We start from the raw sequence: 23673 nt of genomic DNA, 5'->3' as shown, positions 1-23673 counted from the left end.
TAGGTATATTAGGAACAAAGAAATCCTAGCAATTGTACAGTGTATTACTAGAGGGGTATATAAAGACTGTTAATATTGATGCATAAAAGTTGAAATGGTCAATCTTTCTCTTCTAAATTTACAACTCCAGAGATAATGTCCATGTATAACAAAAGAATGACAACGTATTTTCAAATTCTTTAGGAATCTGGGGTGACTATTAAACAAAGCCTACTAACTTGGTCACAAGAGTTGTTAAGGATTTGCCTGAGCAGATCTCTGGTTCACAAGTGTTTGTTAAAAGGTATATGAGATTATGAGGGAAATTCAAATTTAATGGAAAAGTGGTAATAGGCTTATGTTCAAAATAGTTGAGAGAAGTGATTCAGTAGATCAGTTTGCTTGACATTGATTCTAGATGAATAATGGATTCTGTTAGTAGAGAACAAAATCTGGGTAAATAACCATGTCAATCAATATGATTCCAATGCAAAACAGTTCCTAGAGGAGTAGAGAGCTGAGTAATGAGAGAGAGTAGGGCAGTGGAATAGGCTTGCCATGGCTGTACATGTTGGTAAGACAAACACTTAAATACTCTGTGCAGGTCTAGGTTTCACATTTTTAAAATGTTGGCAAAGTTATAGAAAAGAACTGCAGGTGTAATGGAAATACTAAAAAGAAATACCTTACTAGCAATCGGAGATTTAAAGAATTCTATCATCTGTTCTGTTTTGTTTTATTTTGTTTGTTTGTTTGTTTTTTAAATCAACAATAAGGCTGTAGCTGATTCACCTTTTTGCGTAGAAGTACTTTCAGTGTGTAGGCTTAAAATGGGTCTTCAGTCTAGTGGATATTGACATAACCATAACCCATGAATGGAAGCAAACTTCTGACTGATGGGTGAAAAGAGAGCTGAGCAGGACTGACAGAAGAACAAATAGAAGAAGATTCTCTCTTTTGATGTGTTCAGTCAAGACTGATGAGGCAAATCAGGACTTAATAGGTACCGTTTTAGATGCTCTGAATGCTACTTGGCCGTAGCTGCTACTCCAGAAGGGCCTGGGATTTTCATGATTTCTAGGTCATATCTGTAAGCTCTTTGTCAATGTCTCAGGTGTTCTAGGGCATCTAAAACAGCACCAGACACCTATGCTGAGCCATTCGATTTGCTGTCTACATGTCTTTCTATGACATATGGTTAAGCCAGATGCAGTTACTTGACTCAACACAACAGTAGTGGAATGAAATGCAAGAACCTGTGGCGTACGAAAGATCAGATTAGATGAATCTGATGTTTTATTCTGCCTTTAAATGCCATGATTCTGTTTGTAAAGTACAGTAAAAATTAAAATCTCTCCTACATGCAATTACTGATTTGTATTTATTTATTTTTTTAAGATTTAAAGAGGATGGGCCAGTCCAATATATGCAGAATAAGGAAGCTTTGCTGGAGGCTTTAGAAAACCTGGGATGGCCGATTTCCTATGAAGATGTAGTATTGTTAGAAGATGAGATACTGGCAGCATTAACATATAAGCAACAAGCCTCTGATCTTCAGGAAGCTGTAAAAAAAGAAATTGAGAAAAGCTCAGAGTCACACATTAACAATAAAAAGGTAGGAGATTGGAAAGGCAGGCAGACATTTTTCTTTCAAATATTCCTCTTCAGTATGTGCTTCTGGCATAATTTTGTTCTGTGGTGATATCTTATTAATTAGGCACTTAGTGTAATGCTATTCAAATGGATAGAGGAAAGAAAGTAATCAAAAAGAAAGTGATCTGTAATGACGACATATCTTTCTACAGTAAACTTTTTTTCCTGTCTATCTGTCTGTCTATGTGTCTACCTAACTATTCACACTCACTAGCTCTGGAGAACTACTGAAATACTGTTATTTGGGATGCAGCTTACCCCCATGTCATATGGCACTTAAGCAACTTTTTTTAAAAGAATGCACCCCAAGGCAATCAGGAAAAGCAGATGAATCTGCTCGGGTATGCACTTTAATTGTGTACATAGGTTGTCTGTAAAGCGTAAATAATCAGCAAGACACTAAATTTACTTCTAGCAAAGCTAAAATTTATCCTGAATGAAAAAGTAGAGTTTGCTTTATATACAGTAGTACATCAAATTTCGACTCTGTTGAATATACTTCGTAAACAGAAGTTCTAGAGCTGACAGAGCCAGAGAAATTGAGCTTCTTAGGAACCAAATCTGAGCAAAATACCTTTATTTCCTCTGCAAGGACAGCTGAAAAAGAAGATATATGTGAGAGATCGCTATGATATAAGCTTTGTGGCAGTTCATCCTGCAGATCTGCATAAATCTACATATACATAAAATATGGAGAAGAAAAAAAAGGTTGCCTTTGGAAGTGCACCTTCATAGACTAGTAGTCATTTTCTCCATTGCTTGAATTTTAGTGTTTTTTTAAGAGTAACTTCATGTAAAATACACAGTAATAATCTGCAGAACACAATGAAATGTTCTCTAATGAAATGGGCAACACTCTGGACTGCCATTAGCATTAGCTCCCCTGTTAGATTTTTGCACAATCTTGAAGAGTAAGGCATTCTTAGGAACTGGCCTCAGTTCTGCATTTTATTTCCTTGCTAAAGATTCGGAATTATCTGAAAAATTAGAAAAGACTTTCTGAACTGTAGACTTGTTTACCAAAGGGTTGATAAATACTTTGGTTAAAAAGACAGAAGAAATCTCCTTTGTGTGTTTTTCTTGTTCACATAATGTCAAAACCTGCTGAGCTTCCGCACCATGTAACTAACTCTCATCCAGGTGCCAGGAACAGGGACAAAAGAAACTGCACTGTTCAGTCTTAGGGGAAAGATACAAAGCTGATTGATTGTCATCACACTGATGGTGCAGCAGCTCAAAGTGTCTGTTATTCTTAAAGTTTCACAGACATTTTGATGAGAAGAATAAACATATCTCATCTTTATACTTTCTTACAGAGATCTCCAGTGGGATCTACCCAGTTCTCAGGTTTAGTAGAAATTGGGTTAATATCAGATATACAAGACTAAAAGATTTCATAATGTCAAAAGTGATTCACTGTGACATTCCATGGTATCTTTATTCTAAAAGAAAAGATAGGTGAGATTCATCTCCATATTCAGACACTGAAATTTCAGTGTCCGTACCATGTAGGCCTCTACGCATGAACAGGTATCTAAGTCACATTGTCAGGGATGGTGCCCTAGTCAACAGAGTCAGTGGCATCTGAAGAGCTGTTCAGCTCATCCTAAAGAGGACATCTGCTTCTGCCCAGCCAGAGTGCTCTCTCCATTCCATTAATTCCATTTTTTGCATTAGCGCAAAATAATCTAGCTACTCCAAAACTATAATTGAAGTCTGAGATTTTTTTGTTGATCTTACATATATGTTTTCCTGAAAAGAACCACTGATTTTACTTGGAGTGGTGTTGAGGAATTTGTTGAAGTGCCTATGGAAATATATGAAGAAACAAGTATAAAGATAAGGCTAATAAGTTATTTTAGGCTGCACTATGGGAAGAGAGAATATACTCTATCATATTAGCTTTTTCTGTGATATGTATGTTCAGAAAACATATTTTAGCTTACAATATTGTGTTCTATCATTATTTTCAGTCTTTCAGGATATTCTTGAAAATGAATTGACTCTACCTTAATAGCTTTTACCTTTAAGTTATTTTGCATAATAACTTTATAAACATGAACGCATGTGTGTATGTATAAAATCCCATAGAGCACTTAAAACCTTATATTCTATTTGAATAATGCATAGGTCTTCTGCACTGAGTTTTGTCTTTGCAACAGAGTGTGTGAGTGAATTCTTAGGGAAATCAAAAACATACTTTTAAGTTTTAAAAATTGATTTAATTTTCCTGTATACACTACTGACGCTTTAAAATTCAAAGTACTTACCTCTAAAAAAACAAAGCATCTCTCTTATTCAGTTTCAAGTTTTTTCATCTAAAAGCTTCATTAAACAGTGCCTCACTGGGAATGCTGATGCCTCTGTAGAACTGCTGCCTAGGTAGAGTTGTACTGTGCTAATACTAAAATAAGCTCACTAAAAAAATAAGAAGAAAGAAAATCTTATTTCAGACCTCTAAGTTCTAACAGAGGATAAGTAAAAACAAGTAGAGAATTCATCATAAAGCTCATATATTAATGTACTCCTTTTCTTTTTCATTGTTTTGTATCACTGAGTGAGGGAAATTACTCTGACTGAACTTTAATGCATGGCTGGCCTAAGTGAAGTGAATGCTGGGGAAAGCTGTATGCTTTGTATTATGTAGGAAGCCTGATTACATGATCATACTAGTTCTTTTTTACCTTGATGTATCTGTGTATGCATATATATACATACATGTATATCTATATATGGATTAATATGAAGAGGTAAGCTAAGTGAAACCCAAATGAGCACAATATGAACCTGTACTGTGAGTTCTCTACAGTGAATGGGACTGTCCTCTACTTGAAAATTGTCAGGTATTACCCTACCTAGCAGGTCATGCCTAGATATATAATGCCAGTTTCTTTAAAAAGACAGTCTTTAGTTTTATATGATGTTCATCCACTTCTCTTTTCACTGAAGTCAATAACACTTTTCACATTGAGTTGTGGTCTTTTTCATACTATGATGTAAGTTGTAAAAATTTCTTTGTATTATATTGAATAGAACACAGGCCATGTATGAAAATGAATGATTATGAGAAGGATCATGTTCAGTTTCTGTAACTTTGGAGAATGTATTTGTTCCACTAAGAATCTAAATTTGAAAACATTTTTAAGTTCTTCAAAAAACAGATGAAGATTTTGATTCATTTTACATTAATCTGAAAATATTACCTTGCTAATACAGCTATTTGGATTATTGATTCATCTCTGCCACCTAATGTCTCAGTACAAGAGTAGCAGAAACATCTTTATGGTTGATTCTGTGTAATTTTACTGTTGCCTTGAAACACCAATGTGTGCTCTCAGACATGAGGTGATTAACATTGTGCAATCACTTACCCTGAGTCAACCTGCTTTAGGAGTCTAATCAGAGCAGCATCTTCAGTAATTGCTAATCTGCAACTGAAAGGCTTTAAGAGTGAGAGGCAGGAATGCAGATGTAATTAGAATTCTGTTTATGTGGTGGAAAAAAACAGTGAAAAAAGCAGCAAAAAAAAATGTGGAGCCTCCTTAAAAGGTTGCCAGGGTTTTTTCAGCTGTGATTTCTGTCTGCAGAAGGGATACAAAAAAGTAAACTGCCGGCTGAAATACATTACAGCAACAAAATATCTGGCACTGAATGAAAATTGTCATTGTGAGATGGTAGAAAAATGGCAATTATTCTGGAGGTCTCCTCAACAAAGCAGACTTTTAAATCACCTGCTGATTCTTTTTACTAAAATTCAAAATAAAAACCCTTAGCTTTTAGCTTTTAAGAGTTCCTAATTATCTTTACAACTTCTTAGAAGAATTAGTAATCCTTTTTGGATGTCCTTGCTACAGGAGCTTTCTGTTTAAGCCTGCAACTGAATTAATGGTCTGGTTATCCTCCCTCTGTGCTTTGACCTTCTGTGGGAGTTGAGTTCAGGCTGCTCTGTTTGCTGATATCTGTGAAAGGTAAGTTATGTCGATAGCTTATTGAAAGAGGATGAAGTAGACATCCACCTGGACAGGGCCCTGAGGTGGCTGAAGATCCCCTGTGATGCAGAAAGTAAATGTTTTGGGTAATAAGCAAACACATTTAATTATTATCAGAGAAAATCTAAAACACCAAAAACTGATGATTAGCTAATTTGAGGGATAATTGTAGACTGTATCTCACTCTGTTTACGCAGTTTCTTTTGCTGCGCTAARACATGTTGACTAAAAGCTTCATCTTCAGTTTGGCGCTTGGCTTTGATTTAAAGATATAAAAGATGAGGAATGTATCAGTTACTGTGTCTGTGTGTTCTAATAAGTAACTATTTTGACTTAAAATATTGTATCTCATTTCTGTTTTGAACTTGTCAGGCATAAGGGTCAGCCATCATTTCTTATTATGATTTTTCTCACTGAATGATAAAGCCCTTTACAACATGACATTTTTACCTTATAGAAGGACTTGTACACTCTCCCCTATCCACCTCGCATTAGAGCCTCTCAAGTACCAGGGTCATGGCATTACTATTCTCCAAATGTGGTAGCTTCCAGGACAGTTTTTGCATTCTGTTAATGGCCTTCGCATTTTCATGTTAATTCTTTCTTTCCCTAAGTGTCATAATCCTGCCTTTGAGAGTGGCAAAGAACATCTCCTTTCATATTAAATATTTCTGTTTCTGCATGTCAATGGACATCAGATTCTGCAAAGAAATAAAGCCACATTCTTTATGAAGGAACCACTCTCATTAAGACTACAGTTTTAAAAGCGCTGTGTTTCCCTCAGCATGAGCTTGAATGTGCAGGGCTTAGCCTTGATTGTGGCCATGCTGAATGACCACTGTGTGATTAAAAATAATCTAAAATGATTTATAAATGTAATGTGAGTGTTTTGTAAAGCGGGTTTATTTGGGTGGGAAGAGACCTCTAGTGGCCCATCTAGCCCGTTCTTTTGTATACGGTTGATTTAATTATTCCTAATGAATTCTATAGAGCTGAGTCTTAACTCTATCCAAAAATGGAAATTCTTTACCTCCCTTGGCAGTTTCTTCTATTTCCTGATGCCCTAATTCTTACAATCCTCAATCTTCCTAACTGTTTAATGAACACTAATAGCTGTCTATTGATCTCTTTTACATTTCAAATGTTTCCTAAATAGCTTGGCATCTCCTGTCTTTGTTCTTGTGCATCTTTAGGGAGAAGAAGGTTAAAAAAAAAAAAAAAAGCATCACAGATTGTATAACAACAAAAAAGTTATAACTAATTTTAATAATTATCTAAAATTGTTTGGTTAAATTTTCCATTGTCATCAATGGAGTAGCCTGTTGGACAAAGTGCGTAGCTACAAAAAGTTATGCTTGCTCCAAAAAAAAAAGGACTGTGGTTTACACAGAATGGGCTCATTGTCACCGCTCAGGGGAAAATCGGTAGTTTGGCACTGTTGATCTGGAGGAATCAGGGTTGTGTTGGTAGTAGGGCTAAGGTTAGGACAAATATACTCAGAGGTCTGTGGATAGTCTTCCTATCCGTTCTCACCTACGGTAAGAAAGTGCAACAACAAATCTCTTTTGAAAGTGAATTTTAAAATACAGCAGACACTGGCAGAGGGAAACAAAATCTGCTCCACTTCATATGGTTTAATGCATTGGCTTCAATGGTTTAATGCATTGGCTTCAACGTAAGCAGAGCTAAACACCCTGGCCTCAGCAGAAATCCCTGTGAATCAGATGAGGCTCTTTTGTAATGAAGATAATAGACAACTTCATTCCAGAAATGGGCACTGGGACAGTTGCACTGAGCACCTAAAGCTCACGTTAGGTAGGGAGGATGGGTTTGAGTTTAGACGGTGGTTCTGAAGCACCTGAATTCTGCAGTACGTTGTGCATGCGTCCTCAGTCTTTAGTACTGGGATTAATGTGGAATGCTGAACGCTGCCCAAGTTATTAGTCAAGCATTACAAATTAGTTAATAATAAATATTCAGCAGCAGCAGCTGTCCCTTTGGAGCCTGAGGAATTAAGTAAATGGCTTATCCAAATGCCTTTTTGTGTTTGTGGAGTTGTAAGTCTTTGCACTCAAATCACCCTTTGTTAGGTTATACTTCAAACAGCCAAGCACTGTGAAGAGCCTGTGTCTGAGACTGTCTGAGAAACAGGAGTGTTGGTATAATTTATGTTCTATAGAGATGAAGAATAAAACTAGAAAACAGACATATCTCCTGTTTAAAATATCTCCTTGTGGTTTGTATTTTTTTTGAGTTTTGTTTATTTTGGGGGAATTTTTTAGTGTTGTTTGTGATTTTTGTGTGGGATATTGAAAAAGTCTGGGGAGAGAGGAGTTCTTGATAGTTATAACGAAACTGAGAACAAATAATGTAGTCAAAGTTATTCCTGACTTTTGCATCATTATTTTCTGTTAGGGCAAATCTAGTATCAAAGTCAATTGTACTTTTAAGGGAAAAAATGTCATCAGACAAGGAAGCAGGGCATATTCACCCTAGCAAGCAGGGTTTTTTTAAGGGTCTATGGGTTATGGGTTTTTTTCAGAAACAAAATTTATAAATGGAGTGTAGATCTATGGACAAGTTTGGTTTTTCAAACCATATGATTTTGTGATTCAAAGGAGCAGTGTTAGAGATGGATGCTTGCAAATTGTTTACCTAATGTGGGCTAATAAATGTTTTAAAAATTAATGGGGAAACAGAATGATTTATTTAACTTTGCATTTGCTTAYAATTTACATTTAGAAACATTATCTTGAGCAGTATGGAGAGAATAATATGCTGTTATTCAGTACTTAATTTCATACTGTTGTAGCAGATGTAAATTACATTGTGATTCTAGATTATTAAAATATTTCAGTATCAGAAAGACAAGGTTTTTGTATCATCAGTTTTCTTAATTTTCTCAGGAAACTAAAATGTGAAGTATTCTTTCACATTCTGACAAATACACATAATTCCCTGATACTCTCAAAACCTGCTGTAAGAGAGAGGGCCTGAATAGGAAGAAATTCTTTCTTCTAGAAAAAAAGAGATTCAGAAACATGACCTTTTTTTTAAGGCAAATAACCCTGAGGCCCCATAAAATGGTAAAGTGAGATATAAAAGGCTTTAGGGTAAAAAAAACATAATGACTTGCAAAGTCAAGTATTCAGAAGCTCAGAAAGGCCAGCAGTATATTTTTTATGTAGAGTCAATTGTCATTTATGATAGTCTTTGACTATTTTTCACATACTGTATTTTCCACAACCCTTCACCTCCGTCACTGCATGGGACGCATAGTGCTCTTTATGTTCCTGATTCAGTTAGTGCTGAATGCAGTCACTGACTGCAGTAGGAGTTGAGTCTGTCCACATATGGCCACCTCCTTTTGTATTTCTTTCTGTTCTCACTATTCAGCACATGGCCCCAGTTCTTTTTTATAGTGTACCATGCATACCATTCATTTGGTCCAGGGTAGTTACTTTATCTATGAACTTTTTTATTTTATCATTATAATATCTTAGTCTTTTGAAAGAATTTGTCATCTTGTTTCCACAAAACATGTGATGTAAAACTGTGTTATTATCCTCATTTTGCAGATGGGGAAGCAAGGTAGACATTGACTGAGACCAGAATGATAAGGGATTCAGGATGTCCAGGCTGAGAAATGTAGCACATTGACTTTTCTGAGAGCTGGTCATTTTAGAGCAGTTCATCCCTTCCAAACCAGATGTTTCCTGTTGCAGTTACGCATACTAAACACTGCCACAAATCAGAAAATTAGGATCCAAATTCAACCCACCTCACTTTAGGATATAGCTGCATTAACATCCTCGATAGGCTAGATTGCCCTTTGGAAATTTCTGTCTCTATTGAGTATGAGGGAGCCTGTGAAATTTCAAGTACCTTGTTAGAAATCATTGAGGTACATGGTCCTAAATAACAACGCTTGAGAAAAAGAAATTGCATCTTTTGATGATACAGTGCTGGGCTTTGAGCTGACTGGTATCCTTCCAAACAAATTTAGCAGTTATTATAGATCTATAAAAATAATAGCTCAGTTTTCAGTAGTGGTGAAAAGAAAAATCATTAGGAATGGTACAGAGAAAGCAGAGATCGGAAAGTGTTACGCCACTGTGTACGTCCATAGTGTGCCCACATCTTGAATACTGGCTGTAATTCTGGTTTCCCCATTTCAGAAAGGATCAAGTAGAGCAGGGAGGTTACAGCAACTGGCAATAGGAATTAGGTGAGGTTTGGAACAGCTTCTGTATAAGCTAAAACTTTATAATAGACTGAATAGTTTGGAAAAGAGCTGGTGGAGAAGGGAGTATAATAGAGCTATGAAATCAAGATGTGTAAATGTGAATAGAGAATCACTATTCACTGACTTTTCCAGTATGAAGAATAGGACCATCAAATGCATCTTGCTAGCGCCAGATTCAAAATAAAAGTGCTTCTTCGAGCACCACACTGTTAAGCTGCTAAACTCCTTGCAGCAGGACATTGTGGATTGTGAAAGTTGACATATATTCAAAAAAGTCACACAAGAAGAAGATATCATGAGCCATTAAATGCAAACACTCTCTCTTCTGCCTCAGGAAGATCCTGATCTATGCATTACTGGAGTCTGGGAGAGTATTCAAGTAAGAACATGCTTGCCCTGTTCTTACACTGCTATTGGCCTGGAGCACATACAAGAAAGCAGCTGGATGGATATTTGGTCTGACTCCATACACCTAGTCTGTTCTTAAGAATATCTCAACTAAACAGTTATAGCACTGAAAAAACCTGAAGCCAACTGAAAAACATTTTTCCCATGGAAAACATTTTAAAAGCGAATAATACAAAATATCCCACAGAAAATGTCATCTGTTTTTCAAGAACTTGTGCATCAAAAAGATTGGCCAAAGAGAAAGATTTTTCATCTGGAAAAACTTAATTAATTAAATTTAAGAGTTGCTTGGATCACCAGCTTCATTTGTGAGCAATTCAGCAGTAAGTTGTGTTGTTCTGTGGTGACTGTGGTACCTTATGGGAGCTATAGTCTGGGGAGTTCCACCCCAAAGAAGAGAATTAATGTTTGAAGAACCCAAACTACCAAGGCCGAATGATACACCGTGGTGGCTCTGGAAAATGTGGTTTAATATTTTGCTAAGCTGAAATGTTTTAAAACTGCTGAAAAGTTTAAATTTGAAAATCAAACAAACTTTAAATATTTGGTAAATATAAGTTATGGATTGTAAATATGCATTTTGTCCAGACAGAAGTTGCAAGATTTTCTTTTTATTTTGGATTTTGTATTTGACTTTTTTAATCAGTCATTCCACATAGTACGGATACTTTTAATAAAAAATCATTATCATGAAAACCCACCTGTCTGAAGGAAATAGATGTGTATTCAGTGTTCACTTATTTTGCAAAATAAGTAGATTTTTCCTTACCTCATTCTTGGAAATCCAACTTTGTAAAATTTTTCCTAGGAAAATGGCAGCCAGAGTCATGATTCATTAAGGTAAATTTCTACCTGGACAATTAAAATACAGACTTTGTTATGACCATGTAAAACAGGATTTTATAGTGAAAACTGTTAGGTGAGCTTATCTGTGAGTGCTTCCTGTAACATAGCTTCATCTATTTATAACTATTCTGAATGTTTAAAATAATCCATTTTACTGTGAATTATTGACAGAGTTCATAACATTATATTGCATAAATGTTTAGTTAATTCCAAAGGATAGGTACAGCCTGACTGGCTAGTTGTTGTGAAAAAACCATATTTGTATCAAATTACAGAAACTTGAAGAAGAATCTGTGAAGTCACAGTCTAAAAAAAGACAAAAAGGCAAAGTATTTTTGACTGTCAAAAGCCAAAAGGTGATTGCAAGATCAGATATCACCGGATTTTATTATCCAGGTAAATATTTTTCTTTGCATTTTAAGTATTTTTAGAGTTCCTAGTACCAATAAAACATTACTTTTGGTCATATTTAGCTAGTTCAGTTTTCATTAGATTTAATATTACACTTGCATATTAATGAAAAATGAATATATGTATTTTGTGTGTGCACATATATACATTTATAAAAAGACACATTGTGTAAGGTCCAAAAACTATGCAGATCTGCTGACAGATAGGTTTATAAAAGAAGAGCATGGGAAGAAATGCTTTTCAGTACCTGACACACATTTTAAACTAGATGAGAGTATCTGTCTCTCCTTCTTTGGTGCCATGCTGGGTTGTTTCTGTGCAGCATTTGGAAAAGGCCGAGCTTTTGGGTTTGCTCAAATAATTCATCGAATGTTTCTGCCATTTTGTTGAGTTTTAAGGCAGAATGATTATCATGTAAAAYTGTGTATTGTTATTTCATTTAAAAAATCAAACTAATGCAGAGACTTTGCTGCAGGAAAAAGAAAGTACCATGGCCAATTCTGTTATCTTCGCATTTTCTTGTGTTGTGGATGTTTGAGCTTGCTCTGTGTGTCCATATAGAAATTGTGACCTGAGGCAGAGTAACTGTAGATGTAGTGTGTGTGTTTGCGTGCATGTGTGTGTGTAGTGGAGAAGTCCATTATTTTTATGCTACCTTGACTTGTTTTTTTCTTCTTTTTCTCCATATTTTTACCTCTGGTAATAGCTTGATCATGTCAACAATCAGCCAGCTGGTAGGTTCACAAAGTTCATACCTGGGCTAGAAAATTATCCTTTTTTTGGTTTTGTAATGGCTGTGTTATTAAGAACGGTTACTAGGGCTGCATTTATTCAGGCACAAATTTCCCCATTTCCTTAGCACAAATTAAGCCGGCTAAATGAAAGCTAACTATAAATGGAAATGAGGAATGTATAGTGCTGACAGAGTATGTCTGACCTCAGTGACATATGACAGTTTATAGGATTTTTTGAAGTTTTCCAAAAGGGGTAAAAACATAATCATTTGAATATTTTATTATGTTCTTCTTTTAGGAACTGTGATAAATAATATCAGTTCTACCCATGCACTTGTTGACTTCATCCATGGGGAGACCTGGACTGTACCTGTGAAGTTCATTATATCTGTAGGGGGTGCTATGCCATGTCCATATCTGCAGGTGAAGAATTCTATTTTTTATGGTAGCAAATATGCATTGTTAACTTTGTCCCATTGGTCATAGATAGAGTAAATAATAGCTCTTTTTATATTTTGCAAAAAGTGATTTATTTTAAAGAGTCTTTAATGACAGCAATAACTCTGTTTTGATGATATTTTCAACATGCTGTTTTTCATTTGTTTAGAGCCTCTTTTCATTGTAATCCTATTCATTTGCTTATCAGAAGTCTATATTATTTTCTTTATGAAACATGACTATTTGGCCACCTATGGAGGAGATGTATGCTATTTCCCAGCAAAAGTTTCCTAGCAGGTAGTCTAAGAATCAAGGAGAGCCTTTTATGTACAAGAAGTTCTAACAATTTATTTATCATAGCATAATTTAAATCCAGCAAATAACCTTTTACTAACCCTAAGTAACAGTAGTGGAAAAACCTCTTCTTATTCCAATTCTGTTTTTTCAAGTTGATCAGCTGACTATCTGCAATCACAATTCTTTTTTTTCAGGTGATTCTTATTTTACACGAGAGATGATGGATACAGAAAGCAGTTCCGTAACAATTTTGTTACACTTGAAACTAGAGACATTTTTTTTTTTCCCTTGAAATGAAGTCAAATCCTGAACAGGTGGTTCCTGGTATTCTGTAAGGGAAGCATCCCATTCTGGAAAAGATCTGCAGAATTTCCTGGAAATTATAACTTCTGTATTGATTTAAAAATGGTTTTGTATACATCAGTTACATATGCTATTCTTTAAAATTTCCAAGGTTGCTTTAAAAGCTTGTTATAAATGTATGCATTTGTACAAAGTTCAAGGGGATAAAAGAGTTGGAAGAGTTTCCTCATCCTCATTCTGACCAACTCGCCAGCTGAGCCCTGATGCATTCAGTAGGGCTCTGTCATGTATTTTTTGCTTTGTGTTCTCTTCCTGATCCAGTGGAAATTAAGAGTGATCAGCACCTGGGAGAACCAAGTCCTTTATCATTGCCTTTAAAGCTCTATATGAAAGGACTGGAACATGTTAGAATGATGATCTGTGTAAAAATCTCAATATCTATCTTTTATGTCTTGTAAAACTCACAAGCTACAAGGTTCTCACAAACCAGTATTTTCCTGGTGTGCAGGTTGGAGACTATGTGTTTGCCAGGACTTGGACACAGACTGGAAATGATTATTATGTACCTGCCATTGTTATATCAACGCCAAAGAGAGTGGAAACGGATAATAAACTCTACACAGTTCTGATGTTCAACAACAAGAAAGTAAGTAAACCTATAAGAGGAAACAAATTTGGCAGTGATAGTACCAGGATGCTGCTATAATTGGCCAGGCTAAAGAGCTTGCTGTCCCATTCCCTGTCTCCAGCTAACCAAAGTAAGTCAGCTTTCAGGGTTGAATGAAAAGCCCTCTAATATAATAATCCATTTGGTGGCTTTCACAAGCTCCATGCTGCTAAAATGAGAAACTTAGGGTTTTTTTAATCACATGCAGTACAATCTTTATTCATTTCATTATGTTTGTTTGTCTGTAGGCCATTATGATAATTTTACTGCATTTTTTTCATGGTGCATTATTAAAAAACATGCTTTGCACTTGAAACTTTTTGTCTTCATCATTTAGATGATGATTACACCTGCATTAAAGTGGTTGGATTTTTTTATATACGTATTTCTTTACTGTTTCCAAGATTTAAATTTAATTTGGATGAATGTTGATTGTATCATTGCAGGAACACTGTGTAAGAAGTGGCCTTATTAAAATCAGCCAAACAAAGTATGCCTTTTCCTGTCGGTACATAAGAATGGTGCAGATGGCAGATTATATGATGTGAGTATACTTGAACCTAACAATATAAAACTTATTTTGTGTGAATCCTAAATGTTGCACTTCGGGTTCAACTGTACCATCAGATTTCCATATCTAATACTCTAACTACTGTCTTTGTGAAATGGAATATGGTTTGCTCTAAACATGTAACCGAGTGGTTTGACCCATAGAGCATATGGATGAGAAGAGTATTACTTGTCTGTTCCACCATTTTATTACCTGGCAATTTGTTGCCCAATTTTCATTTTGGAAACATTGATGGGATGTGTTGGCTTGAAGCTTAGCCCTAGGAAGTTGTTAGAGAACTGCTGAAAGGTGAGACTGAGTTTCTGTTTGTTGTAGAGCTCATTTTTCTTTCAAGATTTTTGCTGTGATATAAAGCTATGCATTGAATTGTAAATTGTTTCTAGGATATTGGATCTTTTATTGGGCTTAAATATGGGGAATGATAGGGAGAGAGTATGTAGCATGCTTTGAATACGAGCCCCTACTTAAGTTCTGCAGAACTTCTGTAGAACAGGGCTAAAATTTTCTGATGTGAACAATGCAGGGAACATGCAGTGGTTCCAAGTGATTGTGGATTACTTTTTCATTTTTTATAAAGTTCTAGTTTTATCCAGTTGAAATAGCATTGGGTTGTGGTAACTTCCAGAGCACCAGCTGTCTCTGATAGTTACCAACATCAGATTTTCGAAAGCAGTATAAGATCAGAATGATCATCTAGGGCTATTTCCCAGAACACAATCCCAGCCTACAGCAATTTGTGAGTTAAGGATTTTCAGAAGCAGAATTGGAGTCTCTGTATTAAACAGACCTTGATGGCTTCTTCTTACACAAATTTGTACAGTTACCTTTTTGAACCCATGTGAACTTTTAGCATCCACAACCTCCTGCCAGAAGGAGCTCCATAGTTTTACTACATTTTGTGTGAGAAAACGCATCCTTTTGTTTTGAATATTCCATCTGCTTTGACATGCCATAGGGATTCTAGACTGAATGGCTCCCTCTTTATCCCCTCTATGTCAATGCAGCATTGGCACTGCTGCCAGAGTTGGATAATCCCTGTCAAGGGAGATTTCTTCCCAAGAGGCTACATGAACAGGACAAATCCCACCATTAAAGGCAGTTTTAAAACTTCACTTTTATTGAAATTTCCTAATATGATTATCAGTGTTAAAAATGATGTCCATGGCTAGGGTACCTGCAGTGGGTGATCTATGGATTCCGTGAAAATAACAGAAAGGACCAAAAAGCAACACTGATACAAGCCCTAAGAGAGTGGTTCTCACACAGTTTCTAAGAGTGATTCCAATGCATTTTGAAACTCCCTCTTCTATCAGCTTGCAGTCACAGTGCATAAACAAATGAATATCTCCAATTTACTGAGCAGAATCTCTAATCTTGAAATATATTAATATTTTTTTCCCAGGCCAGATCATCTACATGATGGTAGCCAAGCCTGTTTTCACCCAAAAGTAAACCTTAAAACCATGATCTCCTACTTAATACATACAACCAGTTGAAAAGAGGCAGATGTATAATTGAGCTGTCTTCTAGGAAAATCAGTAGAAATCTTTCCTTTCCACTGAGTGTTGGATTATATTCTAAATAAGGTACCTTATTAATAAAAGATATGACTAAATGCATAAAAAATAAGAATGGCTTCCTTTCTAAATGCTTTGTTTCATGATTGAGTGCTTTAATATCAAATTTGATATTCATTCTCCAAACATAGACTTTATTGGCAAGCTGACTTGCCATTGTTATGTACAAATGATGAGAAGATTGAGTTATTCACTGGCAAACAGAGGAATTCTTTGGAGAACTGACTGAAGTGAAAGCGCTAAATTTCTGCAAACTAAAAATAATTGTACTCATTAGATCTAAATTTTAGATGAAGTGATGTCAAATCTGACAGCTCTTGGGTAAAATAGTATGTGAAACTACATATTCAAGTCTTACTAATTGTGAATTTATGTGTAGTGTATCCAGCTAGTAAACATTGGTTTGGTCATGTAAACACTGGTCAGTTGGTATAGCAGATGACTGAAATTAAATTAATGAAATCTAAATAATATATTCCAAAAAATATTTTTCCTGCAGCACAAAATAATGGAATCTTAGTTAAGGCATTCATTCTATCCCCTGTAAACTGAACTAAGTGGAACAGTTCTTAGCATGCCCTGAAACAGAGCATAAATTTTGCAAGAATAATTGTTGAACATACCAATATCTTTGCTGTTTTAAGATCTAAACTTGTCACTACATCATTTCTGTTTTTTTTCTCTCTGCAGTTGAAGCTTTTAGAAACAAAGCAGAACATTTGAAATGACAATTTATGTACTATTTTAATATAATTTTTGCATTGTAAAATGTCTCTGAGAATAGCACTGTTCAGATAGATCATCCTCAAATTACCCCTATTAAAGGCACATGAAAAGTATCTCCAAGTGATATTGTTTCAAATGATACCACTTATATCTGATTACTAGTGTTTTAAAGAAACCAAGGCCCAGATACACAAAGGGACATTGTGACACTCAGGACAGTAACACCTGAGCATCTGACAGCTGTGTAAGTGGAATTTAAATGTCTCGGCTGGATGCAGAGATTTATGGCACATAGTGCAGTGAAATGTGTAAGGCAGCAAATAAATGAAGGGAGAATAGCATCTAAAACTGAGACTTTCTTTTAATTTAGATGCCCGCTTACAGCCCTGAAGTAGCCATATTTGAGCATTTGGGATTCGCAGGCCCCTTTGGCATTGGATAAAATACATAAAGAGTTTATGATGTAATTTTTAGTATATAGGCAGCATATACCTTACCCCCAGGTACCTAGGTCAAATGCGTTGATGTGCCAATAAAGAATTCAGTGATCAGTACTGAACCACGATACTCCATTCTGCCAGAATCACAGCAGAATCACAGCATCTTCCCCTGCATGCTCCCAACTTTATCATCTACTGCGATGTATTTCTCCCCATCTTTTTCCATGTTACATATCATCTCCGGTTCTGCTGAATTTTTAGCCTCTCTTCTAAGAATTGAAGTCTAGTGAGCTAGAGCTTTTATAGTTAACAGCATTTTTAATTTCCTACTTCTTGGAGCTATTACACTACAGTAAATCGTTTTGTAAGATATGAATAGACAGGCTCCGACAATGCACTTACTAATTCAGTCAGTTCCCCTGTAACATTCTCAGCTAGGTTTTTTGAGTTCTCTGTGAAGCCACATATTTGTAATGTGAAAACTCATTCCTCTCCTGCTGCTTAACATGTGACTTTAGTGTCATGTAGACATACCTAATGTCCTCTTCTGGGCATTGGCTGCATTAACTCAGTGGATGCATCATAAAAAGCCAGTACTGACCATGATTTTACTTTAGATTTGTTTCTTTTTGTAACCCATCATGAAGTGCTGAATGATTGTTTTCCTTTTATGAGGTGTGCATTCAAAGCCATTAAACAAACAATTGTGTTTCATTAGTTACACATCTCTTAATCAGTTACTAATATAAGGAATGCTATGGCAGTGCTCTAACCCAGATTAAGTTGGAGTTTCCATTAGAGCCCCTACCTTTCGGGGGGCACAGAAGTGTACTTCCAACTGAAATTTATTATGTGAAGCATTCTAAAATAGATACTTACCTCACATGTCATACTTCCCAGTGGGGAACAGCGCAGCATATTGCTCATCAGTGCAGGCACATTGAATGGGAACATGCTGACACTGCTGATAGAAACAAACACAGCAGAAGCCGAAGTTCATCAGGAAGGAAACAAAATGATTGATGGCAATACTGGTATTAGGAACTCAAATAAAGGATTTTTTCATGCTAGGTCCTGTAGAAGTAGAGACTAAAAAGTAAGGGTTAGTCTGGGCTTCCCTGTTGACAGTCCACAGTGCATGTAAATATTGTATTACATACATAATTATAATGTAATATATTGTGTGTATATTTTTATATATATAACATAACATATAAAATACAATAGTAATTTTATTGTATTACAATAGCATGTCTAAATCTTCAGTTCTGGGTTCTTTGGGATTGCCTTTTTGATGTTTGTTTGTGGTGTGTGTGCTATGGGTCATGCTTAATTCACTTGTCTTTAGAAGTCTTTAGAAGCTACTAAGCTACTAATATAGCTCTTCTCATTTTAATATCTGATGCTAGCATCTGTTTGGGGGGTTTTGCTGTTGTCACAGTAGAAAGAAAGAATTATGACAGAACAAGCACTCTGCAAATGTAACTAGCAAGTTGCATGTGCAAGTTAAAACACTGCAAGCTCTGGGCCCACATCATAAAAGGCAGATAGTTGCCCAATCCTCTTTGGAGTCATGAGGGGTAGATAGAATCAGGGACTAGATCCAGAAAGGTATTTAGGAACCTTCTCTTATTTGATGTCAGTAAAGTGGAGTGCCTAAGTACTTGTTTCAGTTTTAGTTACCTAAGCACTTCTGATAAATTGGGGCTGAGTGCAGTGAAAGGAGTCATCTCTAACTGTATTTTGCTACATAACTATTCTGCAAATCTTAGGAATCTCAGCAGTGGGGTGGGAATGGACTGTCTACGAGGGTATGAAGGGTGCAAATTCTTGTTGAATCATGTTAGAATTGAGATTAACAGGAAGATTGTCCAGATTTTTTTTTTTTAAGAGAAAAGGTTATATGCAACAGGTTAGCAAGATATACCCTATCTACAGAAATAAGAGAGAAACAATACATGCTGTGTTCCAGATTATTCTTTACTTATTTTGTAACTAAAATGGAAATGGAATTGTAAGACATTTATAGCCTGAAAAGTGGTCAAGAGTATGAAAAGCCCTTCTCTTGTCGGCACTGTGAGATGCAGGATGTGAAATCTATATAATGTAAAAAGATACCAAATAAATAGTATATGGTATGCGAGCTTTTAATTTAGTGAACTTCCTTCTCTGATTTTCTAGCCTGGACAAAGAGACCAAAAAGTCCCATCCTCACTCATCTTTGGGAGATGAAGCAGGAGAAAAAGCAAAGAAAAATATTGTGAAAGAACATAGGGGAAAAAAGAAAAAGAAGAGGAGAGCAGAGGACAAAAGACATCCCAAGGAGAGGATATCAGACTCTGATGATCTTTTGTTTATCTCCAGGAGGGAAGTAAAACACAGAGGAAGAAATTCACTGCCTAATGATGAAGAGGAATTTGAAGGTAAAGAAGTAGGCTGTAGAAAACTATAAATATTAGGTATTAAACAGGTCTCATAGGCTTTTTGTTTATGCCCACCCAAGGAACCAGGGTTCTGCATTATCATTTCTGGATGTTAGACCAGCCTGCTTTCAAATGTCCTATGTGATGGGGTTCTGCCAGCTCCTTTGGAAACCATTCTTCACACTGATCATGCTCAGCATATTTTTCCACAGTAAAGGAAAGAAGTGAATAAAGCATGTTCTGGCATATGCTAGCTTAATTTCCCTAACATTTATAACAATAGTGAAGTTGCAGTAGTATGAACCTCAGTACCTGTTAGTAGGCAGAGTATATATTAGGGTTCCTGTATTATTTCTGACTTGTGCTAGCTAGATTAAAGGCATGTCTACACTGCAGGTGTTAAATTAGCATATATGGAGCTCAATGCTTCAGAGGTTAATTTGCTTTTTGTGTCTAAGTTAACTCAGTTAAATCTGACAGCAGTATCTGTATTCCATGTTGCTCTGTAGTAGATGCCTCGGCTAGTATAGGTATGTTCTCGCATGCCACAGCCAACTTATCATTTTAATGAGCCTACTGTCAGTGGAACGATAGAAGGATTTTTTTCCATACTGGCTAGTTGTACCTCCTCATACCATTTTAAACATTCTCTCAACATCCTTGTTACTTATTTACTCCCTTCCAAAAGTAGTGGACTATAGATTCACTCAATCATCATGTTGACAAGCTACTTGAATTGAGTCTTCTGAACTTATCTTCTAAGTTCTCACTTATCTTTTGATGATTGTCTGCAAATTCCATGTACTTTATTTATACCAGGCATTTAGGTGCCACTGTATTTTAGCAGTGGCCTGGTCAGACTTATTTGACAGTAGAGGTGCTGAGCTTGTCCTGTAGCTGTGTGAGACCATAGCTTCCACAGATAGGGATGCTTCCCTGGGAATGCTCAGTTATCCTTAAACTCCTCACTCTTGAACATCTTGAGATGCAGATGTTGAGCAAATGTGAAATCAGCAGATCATGTTACTGGAGGCTGAAGGAAAGATGAAATGAGGACAGTGGCTATCTATCACTTTGATCCTGCCTCACCTTGCCAAATTTGCTGAGACCTGGTCACATATTATCTATCAAGACTATTCTTCAAGATGGCATGCAGGTGGAACATGCTAAAGAGTGCCCCTATCTTCTTCTTGGCACCATGAGCATTGTTGGCGCTTTTGATTAAATTTATTTCTATTTGCATATCCTGTGTCTCATCAGAGAGGGGAAAGTCAGAGAGTTAGTAGAGATGTTAAATAAGACTGTATGGATATCCTCACTGAGTTTGATCAGATACCTCCTTATCCAGTCTCAGTATGTGATTGTGTATTTATCCTCTTTGGGTATTTGTCCTGCTTTCAAACTATGCTAGTGCTTTTCACAGTATTTTGTGTATACAAATTTGTAAGTTACATCAAATGGGTTACTAAAATCCTGATATACTCCTCTGTTTTAACTGAGTTAATACTGGATTTTAAAGAGTGGAGAGAAAAAAGAAAACAAATTTGTTTGACATCATTTTTTTCTTCTGCTCAAGGTCCAACTCTAGTATGAGAATAGTTCACACGCACAGCCTGGCAGTCCAGTGTGTGCTGAGGACCAAATTTTGTGAGATTCATGTATACAGGTGAACACTTACTCTCAGAAGCAGTCATATTTAATTACATTGATATGAGTAAGCCATAGAATAACATTAGTGAGGGGCTGGAAAGCTCTACTATGCTAGTGAAGTGTTTGGTTAGTCTCTGCGGACCAGATACTAAATATATTAGGTATCTAGCAATGCACACAGGCCCTTCAGGAGTTTTCATAATGCTCAGACAAGGCTGGATATTTAAGCTAGGAGCATAAGCTGCTAAAGTACTTATGAGCTCAAACACTCTGTTTTCATTTTCAGACATCTGTGTAACTTTGAAATCTACTTTGTTGCCCCTCATACACTGGACATGCAAATGTCTAGGTTACATGTTCAGACTGTCAGAGTGATCCCTTACCTGATTTTCCTGGAAGTTTTTTACAAGAATTCATTATTTCTTGATTGTTTATGTCAAAAGCAGGTTTTTTTAAAACAGAGTTAGCATCTCAGAGAAATATTTTGAACACCTGTAAGTGCCATTAATAGTTAAAGCTAATAACTTTGGTAGCTAAGTGTCTTTTACAGTAACTAGGTTATAGTCATTCTTTAAGGATATCTGAAAGCAGTCTATGGAAATGGGAATTGGCTTATTTGAAAAATGCATAATCTTCCCACATATTCCTCTTCTGTAGTATCTAATACCTGAATAATTTGGATATCTTTTAGCTTTCACAAAAGCTCAATAGTCCTGATCTATTTGCCTGAAGTAAAAGGTTTTTCTTCATAATTATACACAGTAGTTTCCCCTGTATGTTAGTATGTGTGTAATGTGTTAAAAACTTTTAATACTATCAACAATTCCTGCATTTACCTTTCCAAAGGTTTGTCTTATCACACTTATGAACTCTCCATATATATATATATTTTTAATCGGATTGGGCTGCATTTTGTAACTACTCCGTGTGTTAGTGAACATTTCTTCCTACAAACAGTTCCATTGACTTCACATGTACTTTTCTCTAGTGCTATAAGGGGAAGTAAGTTCTCTTGAACATGAATGAGTTTTGCGGAATACAGAGATGGATTTTTGTGCTTAGCAATGTGAATTCAACTGTACAATTCTCATATAGGTTAATGAAGCCTTATAGTGCCACAGTGTTTTGGGTCCTGTGTGATTTAATGGAGCATTCGAGGAATGTTTGTAATCCAGCCCATGCTCATGTTGGGAGGAATCAACAACCCCTTCCTATTGTTTCCATTCAGGAAAACACCATTAACATAAATTAATAAAGATTAAATAACTGTATTACTTATTTAGTGTATATTAGGTTCATTATTGTTTTGATGTGTAATTTTGTCTTATTTATTCCAGAAATGTTACATTTAACACGTTATTATTTTACTATGTATGTCTCTTGCTCCTATTCTGTTAGTTCTGTATGTTTATATGAGTGTAAATGAAGTCCTGTCAACCCCCCATGGACTTTTAGTGGGCCAGTGATTCTTTGTCTAGGTAACTCTAATAAAACTATTTGATTGAAAAAACCAAGATCACAAGTGCTTATTCTCTCAGCAGTTATTACAGTGATTGTTTTTAGAGATGCTTTAAAAACATGTATTTGTTTCCATAGAAAAATTCTCTCTGTCTACTATCTTTGCTCTGTTCTCCCCAACCCCCATTTAGTAATGCCTAAAATCAGTGTTCATTTAATGTGATTTCCTTGCCAATTAGACTAAATCACAAAAAATTTTTGAGTAAGGTACAGGTATGATACACAGTAATAAACTGCAATGCCTGATGCATTAGCAAATCATAGCTAGCAGAGCCCAAACCTCCTTTTTAATTTTTAACGAGATGTGACTTGAAGCAATTACACTGATAATTACTGTAGCTGCCAATATGAGGTAGGTGGGAGACCTTTGAAAATTATCTTTTTCTTTCCTTTTTTTTTTTGTTCTGGCAAATGCAGTTCCTTTGAGTTGGGTTCAAGAGTTTAACAGCTGTGGCACCTGGCAGCCTTGTGGATTGGCTAGATTTCCCAAAGAAGGATTTCGTATTTTTGGGACCCGCTTCTTTTCCAATCTTGTTTTCCAGATAGTTCATTCAGCATTTGGAGAAGGCTATCATAATAAAGCAGTGTTCCCATCTGTTGGTCATGGCTTGTTTAATAAGCAGTTGCTGTTGTTTCATCTATGCTTGCATCTGTCATTTACTGCAGCTGTGTGTTGTTAAGGGCTCCCCAGCAGCCTCCAGATTTAGCTTTTTTTTCCCCGTTGATAGCATGTTACAACTTGCCCAAAGCCACCCTCTCCCCTGTTGGGGTTGTCCATTCATCTAAAGAGGGAAGTG

At 36.0% G+C, this 23673-nt stretch overlaps 1 protein-coding gene across 1 annotated transcript in view; it reads left to right on the top strand.

The window, feature by feature from the left end:
• Positions 1-19737, top strand: part of VWA3B (von Willebrand factor A domain containing 3B) — a 69818-nt gene extending 50081 nt beyond the window's left edge. Inside the window, exons 22-27 of the mRNA XM_026069434.1 lie at positions 1378-1594; positions 11397-11517; positions 12565-12689; positions 13813-13950; positions 14418-14515; positions 19467-19737. Of these exons, the coding sequence (XP_025925219.1) occupies positions 1378-1594; positions 11397-11517; positions 12565-12689; positions 13813-13950; positions 14418-14515; positions 19467-19737 (970 nt within the window). The remainder of the gene's footprint in view (positions 1-1377; positions 1595-11396; positions 11518-12564; positions 12690-13812; positions 13951-14417; positions 14516-19466) is intronic.
• Positions 19738-23673: the final 3936 nt, after the last annotated feature.

Source organism: Apteryx rowi, unplaced genomic scaffold (assembly GCF_003343035.1).
Source record: "Apteryx rowi isolate R43461 unplaced genomic scaffold, aptRow1 scaffold_297, whole genome shotgun sequence".
Classification (NCBI taxonomy): domain Eukaryota; kingdom Metazoa; phylum Chordata; class Aves; order Apterygiformes; family Apterygidae; genus Apteryx; species Apteryx rowi.
The sequence above is the reverse complement of the archived record's forward strand: the minus strand, read 5'-3'. Positions and strand labels throughout refer to the sequence as shown.